Here is a 21,074-nt window from a genome sequence, read left to right as displayed (position 1 = left end):
ACCTCACCAGCCACCGACCCATAACTCACCTCACGCTGCCCGACAGAACACTGACCGATACCTCCTCCATCCCCCCAGAGCTCCAGCCTTTCTGGGTCTCTCCCGGTTACATCCTGGGAATGACGTGCTATGGTATGGAATACCTCTTCAGCTAGCCTGGGTCAGGTGTCCTGTCTCTCCTTCCTCCCAGCCTCCCCTCCTCCCTGGCAGAGCATGAGCTCAGAAAAGGCTTTGGACAAACCAAACATTTGAGCAGTAACTCAAAACATACTTGCTATCAGCAGCCGTTCTCGGCCCGAAAGTCAAAACACAGCACTGCACCAGATACCAAGAAAGAGAAAAATGACTGCTACTGCTCAAACCAGGAAAAATGCCTTATCTTTTGTGAAGAAGTGGGACAGATTCTGCAATGATCTCGAAGGAGAAGAATCCACAACTTGAGAAAATCTTTAAATGGCTAAAGTGGTATTATTATTTTAATATTTTGTTCTTACAGTGCAAAATTTCAGTGTCCAAGATTTTACTGGATTTTGCTAATCCAATTTTTTATGACCTATTCCTTGAATATAATGGTGACGATGGACAACAATATCTTTGGGACGTGCCTGTTTTAAATTTGAATCTTCAGTACAGTGAAATATTTGTTAATCAAGGTAAGACTCATAGTAACATTTTGTGAATTCAAATAACTTTTGACTAACTTCAAATAGAAAGAATTTGTATTAATTACTGTTAGTGAGTAGTTTTAAAGATACCACAACACATCATAACTTGTTTCTGCTTTAAGAACTTAATATTTTGTGGGCATGTTCTCATGGTGTTAAGTGCAAACTTTGCTTACATACACCAGCCCAGTCGATTGATTTAATTATGTACTTGTTTAAGTTGGAAGTGAGTAATTTTACAACCTGGATACAGTTAGGTGTATTATACAGTTATATGTATCCTTTCTAGTAGATTTCATTCTCTTTGTGTGTTGAATTAATTTCTTACATATAATGGGACTGTCGTGTTTTTTTAAAGGCACTAATATGAACAGCTGGCTTCTGACTCGTCGATTTTTTTTGGTGGATGCGCTAAGTGGAAAAGAGAATGATTTGGAAAAACTACCAAGAGTACTTCGTATTGCTAGCAAAATAGCAATAAGGTGATTAGTTGCATATAATACATAGTACATAGAAAATACAGTAGATTTTGTGCAGTCTGCATTTTACTGTCATAAAAGAAAGTTGTTTTATTATGTTGTTTCTAATATGTCCTGTGTTGCTTTTTCCATTGTATATTTGGAAATAGCAAGAGTTTCCATAGGTTGTTCTGATCAATGAGTTAGCAAACAGCATTGACTTGTGAGGATTAATATTACTGTGATTACTTTCCAGGTATGGTGGATCACTGTATGTATGCATAATGCAAGTTAGCAGTCATTCATTCATCTAGAAAGACCTAAAAACTCCTGTTAATTCTTTTTCAATGTATATGTTGCTGATTCTACAAGGTTGCTGCTTCATACTCTATTTTAGTTTTTTGTAGTATTTTTACAAACTGTTGCATATTCTCATATACAATCCAGAATAGGCTTCAGAGTAGTCGTTCAACTGAAATTGTGAGGCTACCTGCTAGGGTCGTTACTGATGGTTAATCTCTGCTGGAATGTGTTTTGGAAGAATCTTTTTTTCACCTTCTTTATGTAATGTCTTTCTCTAAGATGGCAATTTTAAAACTTGAGATCTCCATTTTTATTCAGCTCTTTACAACTTTTTAACTAATAAGATGGCTGAGTAGCACAGAGTATTGTTACATACAAGTAACCATCTTGAAGATTAATTTAATGTACCAACTCCATTTGCTAAGAATTACATACTACATTATTAAAAAAAAAATAAGGATTGCTTATGTATCTTAGGAGAACACCCTCCCATGTCACCCCTTTGAAAAAGTCAACAGACATATAGGTCATTCTGTAGTGTTTTGAGAAAAGTTACCTTGGAATTGATTTCAGTTGTGGCTGTTGTAATGTGAGCAGTAGTAAAGACTGATTCAGGTATTCTCTTACAAATAAAGTTCCCCAGTTTTTTTCTTTTTATGTATATAAGTCCATGCCTTTGTACACTCCTGTTGCCTTTAAAATGTGAATTGCCATGTCATTGAGCTTGTAACTCACATTTTATTGATCAGGTTGCTCTGTCCATTTAGTATTTTCTTACTAGTACAATTTCAGTTAATACTTTCCAAGCAACTCATTCATTTTCTGTATTAAAAATAATACTCTGTTTATATTGCTGCAGCATTCGTCTGGCATCCCATAATCAGAGAGGAACTATCTACCCTCCTCTGCTCACTATTGCTTACACAGATGTGCTTGTTGAAAACCCTGAAACCCAGAGTGTGATGGTGAGATCTTCATGCTATCTTAATTGAACTGATTTGTTAATCATACTTTTCAAACTAAAGTCAAAAGACGTCTTAGGTTAGATACTTAAGCTAAAGGGAGCAATTTTGGTGCTACATGGCAATTTTTATTTCGGTCAAGCTGGAAACGAAATGGTGTCTGAGCTATGTAGAGCTCACTTTATGATTTTGCATATTCCATGTAATTACATTGAAGGTACTTTTAATCAACACCAGTGAAAGGGCAAGTGTCAAATCTTTGGTGTCTCCTTTCAGAAGGAAAAAAATATGCACATTTGGAAGGATTCTGATTAGGTACAGCTAGTAACTTACAGGTAGCAGGCATCCATCCCCAGCATTACTGTTGGTAAAATCTGCACTAAGCATAGCAGAGCACATGCCAATACTAAGTTTGGCATTGTAGCACAATAGGTTGTATGTACACAGTAAAAGAAGGTATATGTTGTACTTATGTAATAACTCTAGATGGGAATTCCCGCTAACTAAAGTGTGGAAACTCCCATTGTCTATAATGGTTGTAGCATTTCAGAATTTCCATGCATATTTACTTTTTGCATCTTAATATTCAGGTTTCCTTCTCAGTCAGTTATGAGATGAATCAGTCAGAGGCTCAGGTTCAGACTGATGTAAGTTGTGTTTCCCTTTAATTCATCAATATAATGATTTACTTATGTTGTGTGTTTTTTAAAAACATCTGCCCATAACTTTTCATTCTCTTCAGATCACGCTGGGTGTGTTGGGTGGGCTCGCAGTGTTATGGTCCCTTCTCAAGACTGCAGGCTGGAAGAGACGCACAGGAAGCTCTATAATTGACTTGCAGGTATGAACAGCTGACAACCTAAAAAGGGAGACATCTTCCTCTTTTCAAGAAGACCTTTGCTATCATTCCCAGTGATATAACCATTCTGTTTCTTAAGGTAACTGAAATAATTTCTAGCCTAGCTGCACCGAAATGTGACCTGGAGTTAGGCTTACTTGAGGAAGTAGGGTTTTTGCCTTTTTTTTTGGGGGGGGAGGGGGTTGTTGGAATTCTTAAAGAGCCAAGGCCATATAGTGAGCGATCCCGATACCCTGAGCCTTATTACTGTAAAGTAAGAAGATTCTTAGCAGGCATAAGCAAGGTCAGTTGTCTTGTTAGGCCTCTGTGTAATTTTCCACTGAAAACGTGCAGAGAATGATCTCTGCCAAGGTTGTAGTTTCCCACTGTATTTTTAGAGTAAGGTATTTAGTCGCAATTATAACAAGTTATAAACATTAGCTCTGTAAACGATAGTAACCTCTAGACTAACCAATTAGAGCTCAGTATCCAAGGCTGTTACATAAGGGTGTAAGGGTATAAGAGCACTGTATCTAATAAAGTTTGGCAATCGCTTGATCACATTGATCATCTCCGCGTTGTCCGTGAGTCCTGCATCAACAGGGGGGTGTTCTGATTTTGTCATTTAAGAAACACTTTTGCTAAAAATCAAGGTAGTTACAGAATTATTCTGATCAGTTGAGTGAACTTACTGTTCAGATTAGTTCGTCTTTGAACAATGACCAGCATGTAGGATTTGCAGATACTGAATGTACCATAAATATACGACCAAAGTAGAAGTTTGTTCAAGGCTTCTTTTCAATACTAGAGTTTCCTGTAGTGTGATGACATTTTATATGAATGTGCATATGCATTACTCGATTAGTTTTACAGATCTCTACAGTGTGTTTTTATAATTGCAGACAGTTTTGAAGTTCTTACTGTTTTATGCTGGAGACCTTGCCAACGTTTTCTTTATCATCACAGTGGGCACAGGGATTTATTGGCTTGTGTTCTTCAAAGTAAGTGTTTTCCAGATTTGGGGGTTATGAAAACCTATTAATATTACATATATTTTTACACAATAATTAATTTTCTTTCTTTTTTCTTTTTTTTTTTTCCGGTCAGACTGTTGAGGCAAGTTCTATATCAAATCCTGTTCTGTGTGCTGAAATTTCTGTGTTGACGTGTTTCTTTTCCTTAGGATTCATTGTACTTGCAGTCTGCTTAATAGTCACTTCAAATATTTTACAAATTCCAAATGATTGTGCATTAAATATTGTTCTGTTTCTGCAAAATGTTATTTGCTCTTAAGCACTTAGTACTTTGTTATTCATGCCATCCATACTATTTCAATATAACTTCTCAATTATAGGGTCAGCAGTTTGTCTCTGTCCTTTTACCACTTCCTTCTCAAGAAGAAGATTTTGTTACATACGTAGCATGTGCATTTAGTTTAAAGGTAAGTATTTTTTGCTCAGGCATTAAAGATGTTTCAATATACGCTTCTGTATATTTTCAGTAGGCTTGTTTTTAAACATCTTGTAGAGTTCATTTTGTTGGTGTATAGATGGAAACAATTATTTTACTTTAAGAATTAAGTAATTTTCCCATGGAAATTTGTTTTGTGGAGTCTTTATATGGAAGCAAATGTCTAAGGAAGATCATCTATGGAAAATTATTCTTTCAAGGATAAAGGTGTAAAGAAACCAAATAATACCATATCAAGCAAGCCAGTGCTTTCTTTTAAAGCAGAACGTACGTGCTGCCAATTCCATATTAAAAGGAAGACATTAGAATAATTATGTTCAAACATACTTGTAGAATTCCAGCATCAATATTCTGTCTTCATGGGATACACAAGTATTTTAGTAATTATGGGTATTATATTGCATTGGAATTCATAATACATGTTAATGGGTTATGGGAAAATACTTAGTGCTTTTTTTTTATGTTTAATGAATGACTTGTGCAAGGACTGTTTCTTCAGCTTTTGTCTATATGCTTTTGCTCTCCTTACTTGTTACATTTCTCTTCTTCTTTCTTAGGCTCTGCAATTCTTACAACTGCTGGTTTCACAGCTTACTATAGATATTTTCTTTATTGACTGGGAAAGACCTAAGAGCAGAGTTGTTAAAGGAGTTGAAGGTAACTCAAACTTTGCTTGTTTGGATAGCCAGCTTTGGTTAAGTTCAGATACACTATCAAGTATTACATTTCAGAGTTTTATTGTATGTATTCTTTTTTAGGTGAAGGTGTTATTAAAAGTGCTGCTGCACCTGTGAGCATATGGAGGACCTATTTCGTAGCAAATGAATGGAATGAAATTCAGACAGTGAGGAAGATAAACCCTCTGTTTCAAGTATTTGCAGTTCTTTTTTTTCTGGAGGTACTGTTACTATTATTGTTGTTATTAAGTTTTTATGATTCACAACAAGAGTGTAACATAAGGGTCTGGTTTTTAACTCTTGCATTCTCTGGGTAACCTTCAAGTTCTCCTGAAAACATATAACTTTGTAAAATAATTACTTTAATACATTTTAAAATTTATATGTGTAGGTCATGACAATAATTTATTAAGGAAGATTCAGGGGAAACCAAACAACCCAACCATTAATTAGCTTAGAGACCTCTGTTAGTTTTGTTTGGGTTTTTTTAAGGTAATGACTTACCCTAAATGGCTTGAGAGATTGATAAATCTGTGTACACACTCAATTACTTATTTGCCTACTGGCTCTCTCATGCATCAGTCAACAGATTTATTTCAAGTTTCATATTTATCTGAACCGTAGTGACCTTTCATAAAGCAGGAAATGAAATGTGCCAGTTCTGTTCCTGATGGCATAACACAAGGCGGTATGCCTTCAGATACAGCTTAAGGTTACATGAGAAATTGTGCTTTAGCTTTTAAAAAACATGCTGTTTTGTTTACTCTGCAGTTTAGTAAGTATTATTAATTTCAGAAGTGTTCTTATAGCATGTAGCATATAGCTGTTTATGTGAGGTTCTTACATATTTCTAATACATTTTTATATTTTTTTAAATTTCCTATTTTTCTTTATAATTAAATACAGTAAATACACCTAGGCTTTCCTCATTAACTACATCAGTTGTTTTGCTGTTGGTAAACACAGGCCAGGACCAACTTAGGTGCCATGTTACAAGGAAAAAAGGGGAAAAAAGAGAGCATGTATTCCCCAAGCTAATCTCATGTTACTCTGTGTAAGTTGCTGATATTACCGCAAGGGAGAGGCTACTCTCAGTACAGACAGATTATCATCTTGCTCTGTAACTACCTCTATGAATTTTGCTCTGAAGAACCTCTTTCTTGCCACTGATAGTGGAGAAGGTCATGAAAGTTAACTAAATAGGCTAAATCAGTGTTTGTGGGAACCTCAGATAATCTTTATAACTTTCATTGCTAAGCTGAAGATTGGAGCTTAGTTTCCCTAGAAGTATAATACACAGGGGCAGATATGGCAATCAGCTGCTTACTACAAGAGGGAACTTCTGTAATGCCCAAAGCCTATCTTCTTGGGTTAGCAGTTTTAATAAAGTGACTGTTCCATTCTCATTCATCATTGTGACAAGCTGTACAGTAGTAGAAAACAAGCCACGAAAAGTAATAATTGGAGCAAGCTGAAAAGCATAGAGGAAGGAATCTCCCTCCCCACAAGCCTTGTGTCTGGCAGCAAAGTAGTCACTGGTTGGCACAGTCACTATGGCAGTGCTGACCACGTGGTTGGTGCAGGTACAGTCTGGCAGCAAAATGAAGCTTTTCAATACTGTACTGGGTCTGGCTGGGGTGGAGGTTATTTTCTTCACAGCAGCCCATAGGATGTTGTGGCTAAAACAGGGTAACACACCAATGTACTGACTATTGCTGAGCAGTGCTTGCGCGGCACCAAGGTCCCCAGCGAACAGGTTGGGGCTGTGCAAGAGGCTGGGAGTACAACTAGGCCCCCAGCTGATCTAAGGGGTATTCCATATGCTATATCATTATGCTCAGCAGTAAAAATGGAAGAGAGGGATTTTCTGGGAACTGGCTGTGCACTGGTCTACTTGTCGGAGATCGTTAGTGATTGCCTTTTATCAGAGTCCAATTGGAGAAAACCCCCAGTGTCAGACCCTGTTTCAATTCATGATCCCAAGAGTGAAATTAAGACACAAACAAGGACAAGTACCATAATCAATTAGTACGTTTATTACAAAAGGACAAGTATTATAAAAAGGGGGAGTTATTCTAATAAAAGGGACAGTGATAGCACAGATTGGAATAAAGGGAGAAAATGAAGCAAGGATTCAAGGTGGAGAGAGAGTGCTAGAGACAGAGTCTGAAGGTACCCAGTGGAGTGTGTCTCGTGGAGTTGCCCTCATGGCCGTATCTCATGGAGGGTGTCCCTCAGGGTCCACAGTAGTCATCGGCAGAGAGTGTCCTCGCAGAGGTGTCCTTTTGGATTCATCCTCATTGGCGATGTGTCTCTTGGTGATTACCTTTTCCCCCTTCTATTACAAGCTGGGGGAAGCATGTCTGTTCTTCATGTCATGTGTTGCATGTTCCTGGTGGACCAGTTTCCCTGGTCTTTCAGCCAGCTCTTGTCTGGAGACACACACACACAGGCTTGTCTGCAGCAATTCTTGGGATAATGGGCAGCAGTTCTTCACACCAGTCCTTGAGGTAATGCAGTCTTATCTCAGCTTTTTCCCAGTCATTTCTCAGGCAATGGATGGTGGAATCCCACTTAGGTTCCTCACACCCTTCTCCCAGGCACTGGAGTCTTACCTCAGCTCCTCCCACCCATCTCTGAGCAGCTTCTCAGACCAGTCTTTTAAGACAATGGACGGTGGAGTCTGATTTCACATCAGTCTCACACCTTTGCACTACTTGTTGTGGAGGTTTTTTTCACCTTATTCTCTTTTTCTTGCTTCTTAAACTTCTTTATCTTGACCCACAAGTTTTCTTGTTTTTGTTTTTCCTGTTCCGAGTCCCACTGTTGGGGGTAAACCCACCACAAATATGTTTCCATGCAGCTGTGGTTCTGAATAATTTACACATATTCTTACCTCTGCAGTGTTTCAAGATATGGTGTTTCTCTTCCCCCTTTTATTTGGGAACTTTTTCTAGATTCTTTATTTAAAATAGATTCAGCCATAAAGGCAGTGGAGGGAAATGTATTTCTGTTCAACAAAACAATTGGAATATATAGGACCAAAAAGCTGAAATTTGGCAGAAATAATATCCCTATGTGGTCCAACAGGAGAATCATTTGGAGTTTTTCAGTGAAAATCAGTGTTGACTTTTCAGGAGATTTAGGTGCATATCTTTTTGAATTTCTGTATCAACACGTATACATACAGTTTATGTTTTTAATCATGTTTCTCAGTAATAACACTGGATCACACAATTAGGCTATAACATAATGAACATGCTACTATTCCCAGGGCCATTTTTCCTAATTTGTAATTGGTATTTCCTGTTACAATGGAAACAAGTGTCATAATTAATACTGTTCATTGCCTCATGTTGTTACATTGGCCTTCTTAATCACTTCAGGTGGTGGGATTTTCAAACCTGGCTTTAATGGATTCTTCTTCCAGTCTTGAAAGAAGCAGTGAGAGTTACATAGCTCCTTGGAGCCGCATTTTGAGATTTGGTGTTTCTGCTGCGGTCTGGTTAGCCATTGCTGGCTTACAGGTATGGGAAACACATACATACTGAATTGTCATTTCCAGGTTGGTTCTTGGAAGCTAGAAAATATCACTAGGCCATCCATACTAAGTATCACAGTATTGAGTATATTCTGAACTGTTTTGCTTTGTTTAGACTTTTAGCTGCTTTAGCATGTTACACCCCTAGAACTCAAAATGCATCTTGTGAGCCATGAGACATCATAGTTTGTAGCCATAATTTTAATCCTCTTAATGATGTGAATTTATGCAATTACTTTGACTTGTTTTAAACACCTTTGGAGCATCCTGTCTATGGCAAGGGGTTTGGAACTAGATGATCTTAAGGTCCTTTCCAACCCTAACTATTCTATGATTCTATGATCTCCAAGTTCAGAATGGAAAGCAGGTTATTGCTACAACTTCACTTAGAGGAAAGATGTCAATCCCATTTCATAGACTGTATTTGCAATAGTGGCCATTATGGAAGTCTGTAATTTGTGGGTGTTAAACTGTGAAGTTAACTGCTTAAAAAAGTCAAATCTGATGAACTAACAAAAGAAAAATTGGTTGATTTTATTTCAGATTATATTTTTTTCTGTGTGTTATGAAAGATTTGTTGAAGATAAGATAAGCCAATTTGTTGATTTGTGTTGCGTGAGCAATGTAAGTATCTCTTTGTCTCATTTGTACAGTGGCATTTTTAATAGAATAATAGATAAGATAGTTTTAAGAATATTAAATAATATTTATTAATTTAATTCGAGATTGCAAGCTAATAGCCAAAGTAAATGTTTCTTTCAGCTAACTTTATTGGTGCAATCTACAAGAAAAATTCAGTTTAACTTTAAATGGGAAAAGATTCAGGAACTATAGGTATCAGCATGTTCTTCTAGATGTGTGATTTTTGAGTTGTTTATGAAGTTAAGTTGGTTACATTTGCACATACAGAATTTAAAAGTAACAAATCATGACAGAATTTGCTGCCCTTCTGTCCACTGGTTTGCATTTTAGTACTTTTGTCTTATAGCCACAGCTGTCTTGGTATTATTTTATACCAGTTTCTGCTCCTATCATATGGTTGTCCCTCAACAGCTGAACCTCATGGTTCCCTTCTGGACAGTTACCAGTTTTTTCATGCATTTTCACTTGAACACATCTAAACTACTTTGCTTTCTCTAGTTTTAATATGAGTCTTGAAGCTTTGCACTTCAGGAATTCCTTTTTAACCAAAGAAGAGTGCAGTCGGAATAGGTTGGATTGGCTCATTTGTACAGAACTTTTTAAAATACAGAGATTAACCCCTTTTATCAGCCTTTCCAACCTTGGTGATTCCTCTTCTGTGAAACACACATATAGTGCACGGGTTGTCAAGAGATTTGATTTGGGAGTTTATGTGATATATATAAACATTCTATCATACTGAATGAAATTCTATTAAATACAGTTTCCTAGGAGCTCAGCTGGAATCATGCATATGTGTTATGTATCACAGACATAATTTTTGAATCAAAATAAAAGTTAATAACTTTGCTTTAATTTTTTAGGCTCTGGAATTAAGTAGTGATCCTTGTTGATGAACTAGAAGCTGGCGTGTGTTTCTAGTTAAACATAGATGAAACTTACCAGTAGAAAAGTTACTAAATCTTTTTCTGCCATATTTATTTTTGTACTGCCTACTTTGTATATGTAGAAGGTCTTGCTGGTTTCCACTGGGAAGTCAAGCATTAATAATAAAGTTATAATTTTTAATTAACTATACTTCTTTTCCCCCATCTCTTTCAGATTTCAGTGTTTCTCTTGTCACACACCTGCTTTGGTTATTATATTCATGGTCGCTCTGTGCATGGACATGCAGATACCAATATGGAAGAAATGAATAGGAACCTAAAGAGAGAAGCAGTAAGTAAAAGTACTAAAGTTTACACCTGCTCTAGTTATTTCTTTTATAAAAATCCCCTATATCTTTCCATTATGGGTCTGCACTTGCACATTGCATTGCACCAAGCTGTGATATTTAAAAGATACCACCTATTGCTATGTATATATGAGTCAAGAGTTCTTTTAACTAGCTCTTTACTATCTCTTCTTCTGGTACTTCTTCATATTCCATAGATAGATAATTTCTGTTTATCTAAAAAGCCTTTTCATGTATTTAAGAACCTTCTTTTTGATATTTAAGCTTTCCATAAGCGCATGGCTTTCCTAATAGCAAAACATTTACTCTAGCAACAAATTCTTTTTTTCCATCTCTTCTCCTGTGGTTATACCACTTATTCTTTACTAAAATTAATTTCAGTAAGTATTTTTTCTAGTTTTTTGTATGTTGTACCTTTGCTGTGAGGTCAGGTAAATGTGAAATGTCTCACAGAAGATTGGAGCAATTTGCATTAAATTTCATGACATCTTCTGGCTTTGTAGGGACAAGTTAGACAAAGTATATTGCTATTTCAGTGATAAATGGTCAGAAAAGAACCCAAACATAACCATGTGAATATTAAACCTCAAACACTGAAATATATAGGAATCTCTTTATTGATATGTATAGGTGTTTTCCTGTATTTTTTTCCTAATTGCTTAGTTCAATATGATTTTTGAAAAGCAGGTTTTTCCCTATGGAGGTACCTAATATTCTGTTTTCTTGGGGGGGTTAAAATTTATTAAATGTGGCTTGAAAAACATGGGAAAAGTCAGGATCCAAAGCACAAAAAAAGCAGAACAAATATAGAATAAATGATAAATATAAAGGAAAGGGCTTAAAAGTGGATAACAATGTATTAGAAGGTAATGAACTGAACACAGGTGAAAAGAGGAATATAACTTTGGGACAGCAGGGGTCAGGATTTCATGTCCTATGAAAAGCTGGCTATTATAGAACCAAGAGTGCAGTCGATTCAAATATTTAGTACTATGTGTACATGAAAGAGGGGAAATAAAAAGCTTTTGATTTTGGGAGGTTTATGAATGACACAAATAATGTTTTAATAATTTACATTTGCTTTAATTGTATAGGAAAATCTGTGTAGTCAGAGAGGTTTGTTACCAAACACAGATGGCCAGACATTTCAGATGTCCATTTCAAGAAAAATGCGACTGCACTATGACAGGATTCATGAAACCCTGACAAGAGTAAGTGAGATACTTGTATTTTGTTAATGTTATTTAAAATATGTAATTTTTCCACTGAAGTCTTGGCTATGTTGTATTTCAGAGACGTGGTCCGGCTAGACTTTTGGACTCATCTGCAAATACTTTTGAACAAAGCACAAAGGCATATAACATCATGAACAAATTTCTCAGTTCTTTTATTAATCATGTATGTATTTTGACATTGCTATATTAAGGAAAAAGACTAAATATTGTAAATCAGACTGTAATTTCTTTTAAAGCATATGTGCTTAAAAGATTTGTTGTTAAAGACTGGAACAGTGCTTCATTCAAGAAAAATAACTGGAGTACTGTCTGACAGTACAGCCTGTTGTTAAAAATTACAAATCCTTTTTTATTATGTACTTATTTTTGTCTTTGAATAGACCAGTGCTTTTTTTCATTCACAAAATGAAGCTATACTTCACTTTGTAACAAGTACTTTTTCTTTGAAGTCATAAACCAACAAGTATTGTTTTTCCTTTTCTTATAGGCTCATAAAGAAATGGATTATATTGTTAAAGATAAGTTGCTGTTTGAACGGATTCTTGGCATGGAGTTCATGGAACCAATAGAGAAAAGTCTTTTTTACAGTGGTAAAAACATTTGCAACTCGGTATTTGTACTGTTATAAGTATATAGGTTTCTCTGTAGAGCTCTTTCCCAGAATTTACAGTCTGAACTGGACTTTAGAGGAGGCGTCATTAAATGGTCGCTTGTGAGGGAGGGACTCAAGAGAAGCTCTCCAGTTTACAGAAACCCTATTTATATTTTGTCACTCAACTGAAATGATTTTTGTCTTAGGCAACTGAAAATATACTCTGTAAAGATGGGCATGTGTTTATGAAGTGCTCCTTTTGACTTGCTGTCTGGATATAATATGCACCTTGGAAATGGCAAGAAGACCCACAATATTTAAATAGCTTCATGCTATTTTTTAATATATACTACCAAATTTCTTACGAAACAACTAAAAGTACAGAAAAACAGTTTCTCTATCGAGGATATTGATCCCAGTGAGGATGTTTTAGTGGAATACTTGGTGTTAATGCACCACACATCTTTGCAGACTCCACTAAGTAATTTGGGTTCTTGAATATTTTATTTTGGTGCTTTTTAAGTATTGCTAATGCTTACAGCAAAACATTAGTATTCCAGCAGAAATAGGGGTGACACCAGTTCTGATTCTGGTCCCTGGAGCTATGCAAGGTCAGTCAGACTTAGGTTCTCCAGTGCAACATTCTGAATCCCAGCCCTATGCTAAACCTAGCCAAAAGGGTTTCCAAGTGACCAGTACATGTGTTAGAAATAGATTTAGTTAAAGTTCTTGACCATATCTCAACCTTAAACCTAGGTTCCTAAATCAGAACCTCTGGAAGATTGATGCTGTGGAACACCAAGGCTCTAAAAACCTTACCCTATTAATAATTACTGCCAGGTGACCAATACCTGCATCACTGGAATCTTCATTCAGTGTTAGTTCCTCCACATCCTCAACTTCCTCCAGGTTCTGAAACCCAGAATCCTGTTTTCCTCCTATTAACAGATGTGGTCTGAGGACCAGTATCCACACTACGGTGAAATATGAGCTATAAACTCAGGCCTGATACCAGTCAGCTTCTTCAGTTCCTGAGCTGTACAGAAGCCATCAGAAATTATCTGTGAAAACCTCAGTTCAGACCCTGATTCTACCCCTAACCATAAACAAGGCCATCACCTGCATGAAAACTAAACATTAGCTAGTGATCTAAGATGATGCAAGCCCTTATTTTGAGACCCTCAAGTACTTGGCTCTCCTGCCTGGCCATTACTTAAAATTTATAAATTCTAAACCTTATCAGAACTGTAATCCAATCCATAGCTATTACCAGATAACTATTACACATCCTAAGTATGTTGTTATTGTTACATAACAACAACTGCAGGTTATATGACTGAGCTGTGCAGAGCTTTTCCTGCTTTTATGACACTGGGGCTGCAAAAGCTGAAGCCTAATTTGAATTTCAAACCTTGCTGTGTAACCAGTAATGCAGCACATGCTTTCCAACAAGCCATGGTTGTAGTCTGGTATTTTTGGTTAGTTTAGATGTCTGAGCTACACCTAATTCACTAAAGGCTTGGGCTCTCCTCCCCTGTCATGGTGAAGCACTATCTTTAGTAATAAATGTTCCCAGATAGCCAGTATCTGTCTTATAACTAGGACTTGCTTCAGCCTCAGTCTGTGATTCCACATCTTGCAAAATCATAAAATAGTTTGGGTTGGAAGAGACCTCTAAGGTCATCAAATAGAGGACCCTGCAGTGAGCAGGGACATCTTCAACTGGATCAGGTTGCTCAGAGCCCCAGACCTTGAGTGTTTCTAGAGATGGGGCATCTCTACCACCTCTCTGGGCAAACTGTGCCAGGATTTCACCACCCTCACTGTAAAAAAAATTTCTTCCTTATATCTGGTCTGAATCTCCCCTCTTTCAGTTTAAAACCCTCTCTCCCTGTCCTATCACTTACAGGCTCTCTTAAAAAAAGTTTGTACCCACCTTTTGTATAAGCTCCCTGTAGGTACTGGGAAGCTGCTCTGAGGTCTCTCTGGAGCCTTCTCTTCTCCAGGCTGAACAAGCCCAACTCCCTCAGCCTTTCCTCATAGGAGAGGTGCTCCATCCCTCTGATTATTTTTGTGGCCCTCTTCTGGACCTGCTCCAACAGCTCTGTGTCTTCCCTGTGCTGAGGGCCCCCGAGCTGCATGCAGTTACTCCAGATGGGGTCTCACCAGAGCAGAGGGACAGGATCACCTCCTTTGACCTGCTGGTCACGCTTCTTTGGATGCAGCTGAGGATATGATTGGCTTTATCAGTCATTCCAAAACCCTATTCTAAATTCCAGATCTACTTGGCCATAAATATTGTCAAGTATGCAATGGCTGAGTTAGAATTAAGTGTATAAACATGATGTGATGTCTCCAAATTGTGCATTAGTCAACAAAGCTTTGGTCTTTTGACTGCCATGGTTTGAAAATTCATAATCCCAAGTATTAATATAAATGTATCGTTTGATGGTTTAGACTGCCACAGTTCCCAGTGTTTGAAATACAAATCAGGATTTCATGGCAGTACATATACAATTTATAATAAAAACATGCTGTTTCCAATAAAACTTGCACTAGACATTTTTTTCTGAAAAAGGGAAGAAGTGTTGCTTTGTCTTTCGAGAGTGGTGCTTTTTGATAGAGGAGTGTGTAAGGGTTCTAGACTACTTCTGCTATGAAAAACGTATTTTAAGCTTAAAAGACCCATTTTTTTGTGAAACCGCTAATCAGTGAACAAAGATAATGTCAAGCTTTTCTGTTTTCTTATCAGCTTTCTCAGTGTGCACTGATGAACTCCACGAACTTGCACTTCAAAGAAATAATACAGTCTTGACAATTATTTTCTTTCTGTAGATGAAGGACAGTCTTTCAGTGATGTTCTCTATTACGGCAATGAGACAACGCTGCTCATCTTTGATATCCTGTTTTTCTCCGTGGTGGATCTGGCTTCCCAAAGTTTTGTTTTAGCAGCTATTCTAACCTATTTGCAACAAGAGGTAAATTTCAATTTAAGAATACAGTCATATTTTAAAAGCTGGGTTAGCGTGGAAGTATATGCAGTTAACTACATAATTAAAGCGGTAAGTCAGCAATATGTGGTGACAGAGGACTATACTGAGAGCTTATAAAATAGGGTTTTGATGTGATTTTTTTTGTTAGAAAGGCTTGTGAGAAATTACTTTTATTCATATGCCTGTCATGAATAAAGAGTCTACAAATAACCTTCAATAGAAAACACAAATATCTGTTGGGATTAATCACACATAATTATATCATATTTCAGGGTGGAAAGAGATTCAGAAATGTTTCGAAAACACTGAAGGGAGTTAAGCACCTAATTACAATGATAATACAAAGTTACTACTTCATGTTAGTTACTGAAACATTCTGTTCTAAGGATTTCTTCATTAATACATTTTTTCTAAACTGTTCTTAGATATTCAGGTTTATTCGTAGTACGCTTGGGCAGAAGAATTTGGCATCCAAAACCCTGGTGGATGAAAGATTTCTCATTTAATTAAGAAGATGGAAAACTTTGTTGAGGAGTTCATGGTGGATGTTATGTCCCTGACCAAAGCATCTCTGACTGCAGATTAATTCTAGTGCACTTTTTGATAATAATAATAGTGTAATGTTTCTGAAAAGGATACATTTTTATATTGTGTGCTATTAAGCTCTATTTTTGTGTATTTACAAATATTTTTTGAATTTATGAACACTAAGCCATAGGCTATTAAAAGGAAAGGCACATGAACATAAGACAGAAGTAAACTGTTGTTATTAGTAAAATAAGGTAAATATTATTTGATGGTTTTGGTAAGATAGAGACTGCTCACTTTTTTTTTCTGACAATCCCTTACATCTTTTTTATTATTTTTAATTTATTTTGAGGTGTAATGTTTATCAAACACAATTCCAGTTTTACACAGCACAGGATTTGTTCTCAAGTAAGCTACTATTTCAGGAGGACTTTTTAAAAATCACTTATAGCAACTCCAACTTGAAATTTGAGCTGTTCTTTACTGTGTGATAATATCGTGTGCTTTTGTCTCTTCTCTTGGAGTCTTTTCTTGGGTGTGGACTAGACATGACAAAGTTTCCTTGTGTTTGAAATTCAGTAGTGTTTCAGTGATACAGAAAAACAGGTTAGTTATGATAGAGCAGCAGAGATACTTATAGGTACTGGGGGTTTGTCCCTGATCTTCTGTCATCTGATGCAAAATGCATGAGGAAGTCACAGTAATGCTTCTGTGCTGTTTCCACAGAAGTGAAACAGCAGGAATCGTTCTTATCGTAGAAGTGTTTTCACAGGTGCCTATCTATGCTCATGTATCTCTGTCTCTCTCTCTCTCTGAACTTTCTGGCTTTATTATCTTTAGGTATAACCCAGGGACCATAATCATTTTACCATCACCATGTTTTTGGAATTTAAACAAGTTAATAATTATTCAAGTGCCACTTATTAAGTATTAAGGGAGATTATGAATGGCCTTCAAAACACCTTAAAGCGAGGTGTCTACCTCCCATTTGTACCTCTGAAAAGTCTCTCTGTCTTTTTTAACGTATGTTTTTCAGTAAATGGTTAAACATGAATAGTGTTTGCTGTTTTTATGGCTGTTACCTGTCTTTAGATGATTCCACAAGGGACTTTCACCAGCAAAAACACCATAAAAATGTAAGCCAAGGTAGTGTGCTTATTCCAGAACAGAGACTGAGGACATGATTAGCTGGACCTAGCAGATTTCCAGTACCAGTGTGCTCATCTGAGTTGAAACATCACTATTTCAGGTGTTTCTTGGCTTTATAAAAAGGAAAGTGTTCTCATTTTGATACTACATCATATTATCATGATCTTAAACCTACTGGATTTGCAGCAGGACATCCATTTATCAGTATGCAGTTTAGCATGGACATTTCCATGTCCTGCTTTCCTTACTTCTGTCTGCTTACATGCACAATGCTTAGTTTGTTGGTGCCCACTGTGCTGCGAAAAAAAGGCGCAAATACAAAACTTCCAACAGTGAAGTGTGCACTCTAAATAAAATTATTGTTGCTGCCTTTATAGTGAATGTAGAACTGGAAGTGTCCATTAGGTGCTGCATCCATTAAAGTAGACAAAAAATTGTATTTCTACTGAGTACCATGATTGTATGATTTATTAGTTGTGAGGTTTCTGTCATACTTCATGTCTGTGATCTACTGAGTGCCAAAACTGTAAACTAAGCTCAGGAGCCATCTGAAGAAGGGTCTACAGCAGGGCATTAGCAAGCCAAAGTTAAGCTCACGTGATGCCCATGTATTTCTTTGGTCCATACCCTTGCATAGCTTAGCTAAGCTTAATTTTTCAGTTCTTACAAGTCCTATTGAAATGTCAGTGTACAAGAGGAAATATACTCTTTCTTATGTGACTATATTTATTTAAGGTAACTGATGTGACTAAAGGGGTGTAGAAAGTTGCTGTGGTCCATAAGTGATCAAGTGTGACCCTAATGAATTATCCTAATAGAGATCTTTTCTTATTGTCACTTTCCACCAATAGTACTGTACATCACTGGCAATGGTAACAGGCTCAGGCTTTTTGTCTGTGTGAATTCTGATGATGTGTTCATAGTCATGAAGGTATTCTAGGGAACAAAGCCATGCTTCAAATGTACCAGAATGGTCTGACTTAGGACCAACTTCAGCCAGAATAGCTAAAACGTAGTAACTAGACCAGGATAAACCAGGGAATGCTTGCAAGCAAATGCCATCTGTAGACACAGACTTGTACTTTAATTAGCCCAGTACCAGCAGAAATGGGGACATTTCAGCTTTCCCTCTGTACCCTGTTGTCAATGCTTTTGCTTAACCAGTGACACCTTTCTGTGCAAAAGTCCTGCTTTGAGTTTGCTTTAGGTAGGCCTTTAATTATGTGCTGCTCAGAAGGGCATGTGAAAGCTTTGATGACCTTGCACTTTGCAAGAACTACTGCTACAGGCAACTCTTGTTACAGATAAATGATAAATTAATCTGAAAACGTCAAAACAGTTCAGTTGCTTGGTGCCCTTTTCTCCTCGGTGTGCACACTACTCTGTTGTGTTTTATTTTTCCAGGTCATTTATCTAAGCTGTTAATACAGCTAACATAGGCACTTTACATGATTTAGGAAATAATTACAGGAGTCAAAAGCTCCAGGCATTCATAGCATTCATAGATGCTTTCATAGATGCTTTTCTTCATCCTTGCTGTGCAGTGAACACTTGAAATGGATTGACTGTGCTTTGTTCTCCTGTTGCTTGGTGTTTGTTCAAGGAATGTCTCTTGAGACTGTATTTCCAACTTACTGTTTTTCCTTTTTTAAAATTAACATGCAGCTACACTGTGCTGTTCATGTAACGAGTGTCTTCCAAGTTTCTAAATGTTTTATTTAATCACATGGCATCTAAAACCCTCACATCTCTCCCTCTGAGCAATAAAATATTTTCAAGGATTGGAGTTGTTTTGCATTTGTAAAATCCGTTGACCCAAGCCCATAATGTGCTCTTCCTCCCATGAGCATGGAGGTTTCAGAGTGGGGCAGGAGGCTGCTACTGGCTCTGCAGTGCAGACAAGCTCTGTTAGGACACATGTAAAAAGAGGACTGTCCAGTCAGTGAGGCAACAGAGGGTATGGTTTTGAATAGCCACAACTGATAGAATGAGATGGTTGCTTTTTGACAAGCGTCTTAAGGGTTAGACACCAAAACAGTTAATCCCACAAATAATTATAACTTGTACAGAAATTTCAGTACTATGTTTAAAATTCACAGGTTTCATTGACTAGTGAGGACTTGTGTAATTCATATTTCACTACAGCATTCATTTAGTGGCAAGTGTGTGATTGAGGTAAATGGTACCAGAGGTGAGAAGGGCAACTGGCATGACAGTCAGCATTCCTCCGTGGCCATCAGCTTGCTGCAGCTTGACCAGTGCAGCAATGCCAGCCACGCCAGGCTCAGGGGGTTGGCTGGCTGTGTTCAGTCTGAAGAGGGTGTATGGGCAGTGAGTGACTAGGGGAGGGTGACACTATGATAACGCTCCTAAAAAATCCGCTCTAAGATGAACTCTTCTATCTTACCTTGGTAGTGCTTCAGTAAGCCTTGATGGTCCGGAGCCCTGACCACCTGTATCCCTCTCTGATCCAGACTGCTTTGCCTACATACTGGTGCTGCACAAGCCCTGCCACCCCCTTTGTTTTCCCAAGTGATGTCCATCACAGCAGGAATAGCTTTAAGTCTGGCAGCTGGTATTAATTCGGAAACACTGGATGCTCAAAGCTCACCTGTGGAACAGCTCTGCAAGATCAGGAGCAGCACCAGGTTAGCTGACACTGAGAATTCTCTTTCTGCATTCAGAACTGTTCTCTTTTTGATCTGTGACAGCTAAGCCCACACCAGGCAGTCTCCTCACAACCTGTGGTGGTCATGGTATCAAAAGCAGAGGCTACATCTAAGCAGGGAGAAGCTCTAAAGCATAGTTCTAGAGTCACAGCTCTAAAGCAGTTACTAGAAAAGCCTAGAAAGCACACAAGAGACAGATCTAGATGGGTTTTTTCTGTGGTTTGGTTGGGAGGAGGTTTTGCATAAGTGCTATTACAGCACTTACAGAATTGCCATTTTACAGCTCTGTGTGGCAGGAAGGCTCACACAGTATGGAAGAAACTGGAATGAAAAAAACAACCTCTAACCCTGTTGCCTCCATGACCTTCCCACCCTGGTTTACAACTGCAGAAAAATAATCCCCTTGAAATCATGGCACAAAATAGGTCTCCAGTTCTGCCTGCAAATGCTGGCTGGAGATATTTGCTTTGGGCTTTGCCTGATCCCTGGGACAAGAACAGTTGCACTGATCCCCTTCCTGAGCAAACAGCTCAGTATCTCCAGGAGCCTGGCCTGATGCCCCTTCCCACCCATGCCCCACTGGGGCCAGTGAGCTGGGATGAATGGATTTTGCTCTTTCATGCGCAGTGGTTTCCCCTGAATCCTCTCCAGCACCATGGAGCTGCTGGGACATGGTCAGGGGGGGGGGGGAGCACCTCCCTTCATAGCCCCAGGGAGGATGGATCTGGGCACTGGCTTTGGGGCACATCCCCAGCTGCCACTGCTCCTGCACCAGCCCTTCCCCTCACCTCTTTACTTCCAGGTTCACCTGGGCCCACAGAGAGCTGAACCCCGGGAATCTTGGCAAGGGGATGCAGAAGTTATGCTGATATCTGTATGTTTAATAACAACTTTGCTGGAAGCTCAGTATTTACAGCATTGTCTTGGAAGACAGGAGCAGAGATGATGCAGGGAGAGTTACCTCATAGGTGTTTGTTTCTCTTAAAAGTGTATGGTCGGAAATGGGTTTCCACCTGTTTCACAGTCTGATACACAGTGCACTTTTTCATGGGAAGCAAAGGCTGCATTTCCCACTCTCAATATTCCCTACCCTTCTGGACAGAATTAGCACCTGGTCA

General features: G+C 37.9%; 1 protein-coding gene across 2 annotated transcripts in view; it reads left to right on the top strand.

The window, feature by feature from the left end:
* Positions 1–19,068, top strand: part of TMEM67 (transmembrane protein 67) — a 32,556-nt gene extending 13,488 nt beyond the window's left edge. Inside the window, exons 12-28 of one of the 2 annotated variants that reach the window (XM_005150860.3) lie at positions 497–653; positions 1,024–1,147; positions 2,286–2,391; positions 2,979–3,035; positions 3,131–3,229; positions 4,129–4,227; positions 4,581–4,667; positions 5,254–5,353; positions 5,455–5,594; positions 8,760–8,900; positions 9,458–9,538; positions 10,658–10,774; positions 11,885–12,001; positions 12,084–12,188; positions 12,513–12,615; positions 15,453–15,595; positions 16,036–19,068. In XM_005150860.3, coding sequence (XP_005150917.2) covers positions 497–653; positions 1,024–1,147; positions 2,286–2,391; positions 2,979–3,035; positions 3,131–3,229; positions 4,129–4,227; positions 4,581–4,667; positions 5,254–5,353; positions 5,455–5,594; positions 8,760–8,900; positions 9,458–9,538; positions 10,658–10,774; positions 11,885–12,001; positions 12,084–12,188; positions 12,513–12,615; positions 15,453–15,595; positions 16,036–16,116 — 1,857 coding nt within the window. In that variant the 3' untranslated portion in view covers positions 16,117–19,068. The remainder of the gene's footprint in view (positions 1–496; positions 654–1,023; positions 1,148–2,285; positions 2,392–2,978; positions 3,036–3,130; positions 3,230–4,128; positions 4,228–4,580; positions 4,668–5,253; positions 5,354–5,454; positions 5,595–8,759; positions 8,901–9,457; positions 9,539–10,657; positions 10,775–11,884; positions 12,002–12,083; positions 12,189–12,512; positions 12,616–15,452; positions 15,596–16,035) is intronic. The other variant, XM_031050587.2, reaches the window with a different exon arrangement.
* Positions 19,069–21,074: the final 2,006 nt, after the last annotated feature.

The sequence above is a fragment of the Melopsittacus undulatus genome, chromosome 1 (assembly GCF_012275295.1).
Source record: "Melopsittacus undulatus isolate bMelUnd1 chromosome 1, bMelUnd1.mat.Z, whole genome shotgun sequence".
Taxonomy (NCBI): Eukaryota; Metazoa; Chordata; class Aves; order Psittaciformes; family Psittaculidae; genus Melopsittacus; species Melopsittacus undulatus.
The sequence above is the reverse complement of the archived record's forward strand: the minus strand, read 5'-3'. Positions and strand labels throughout refer to the sequence as shown.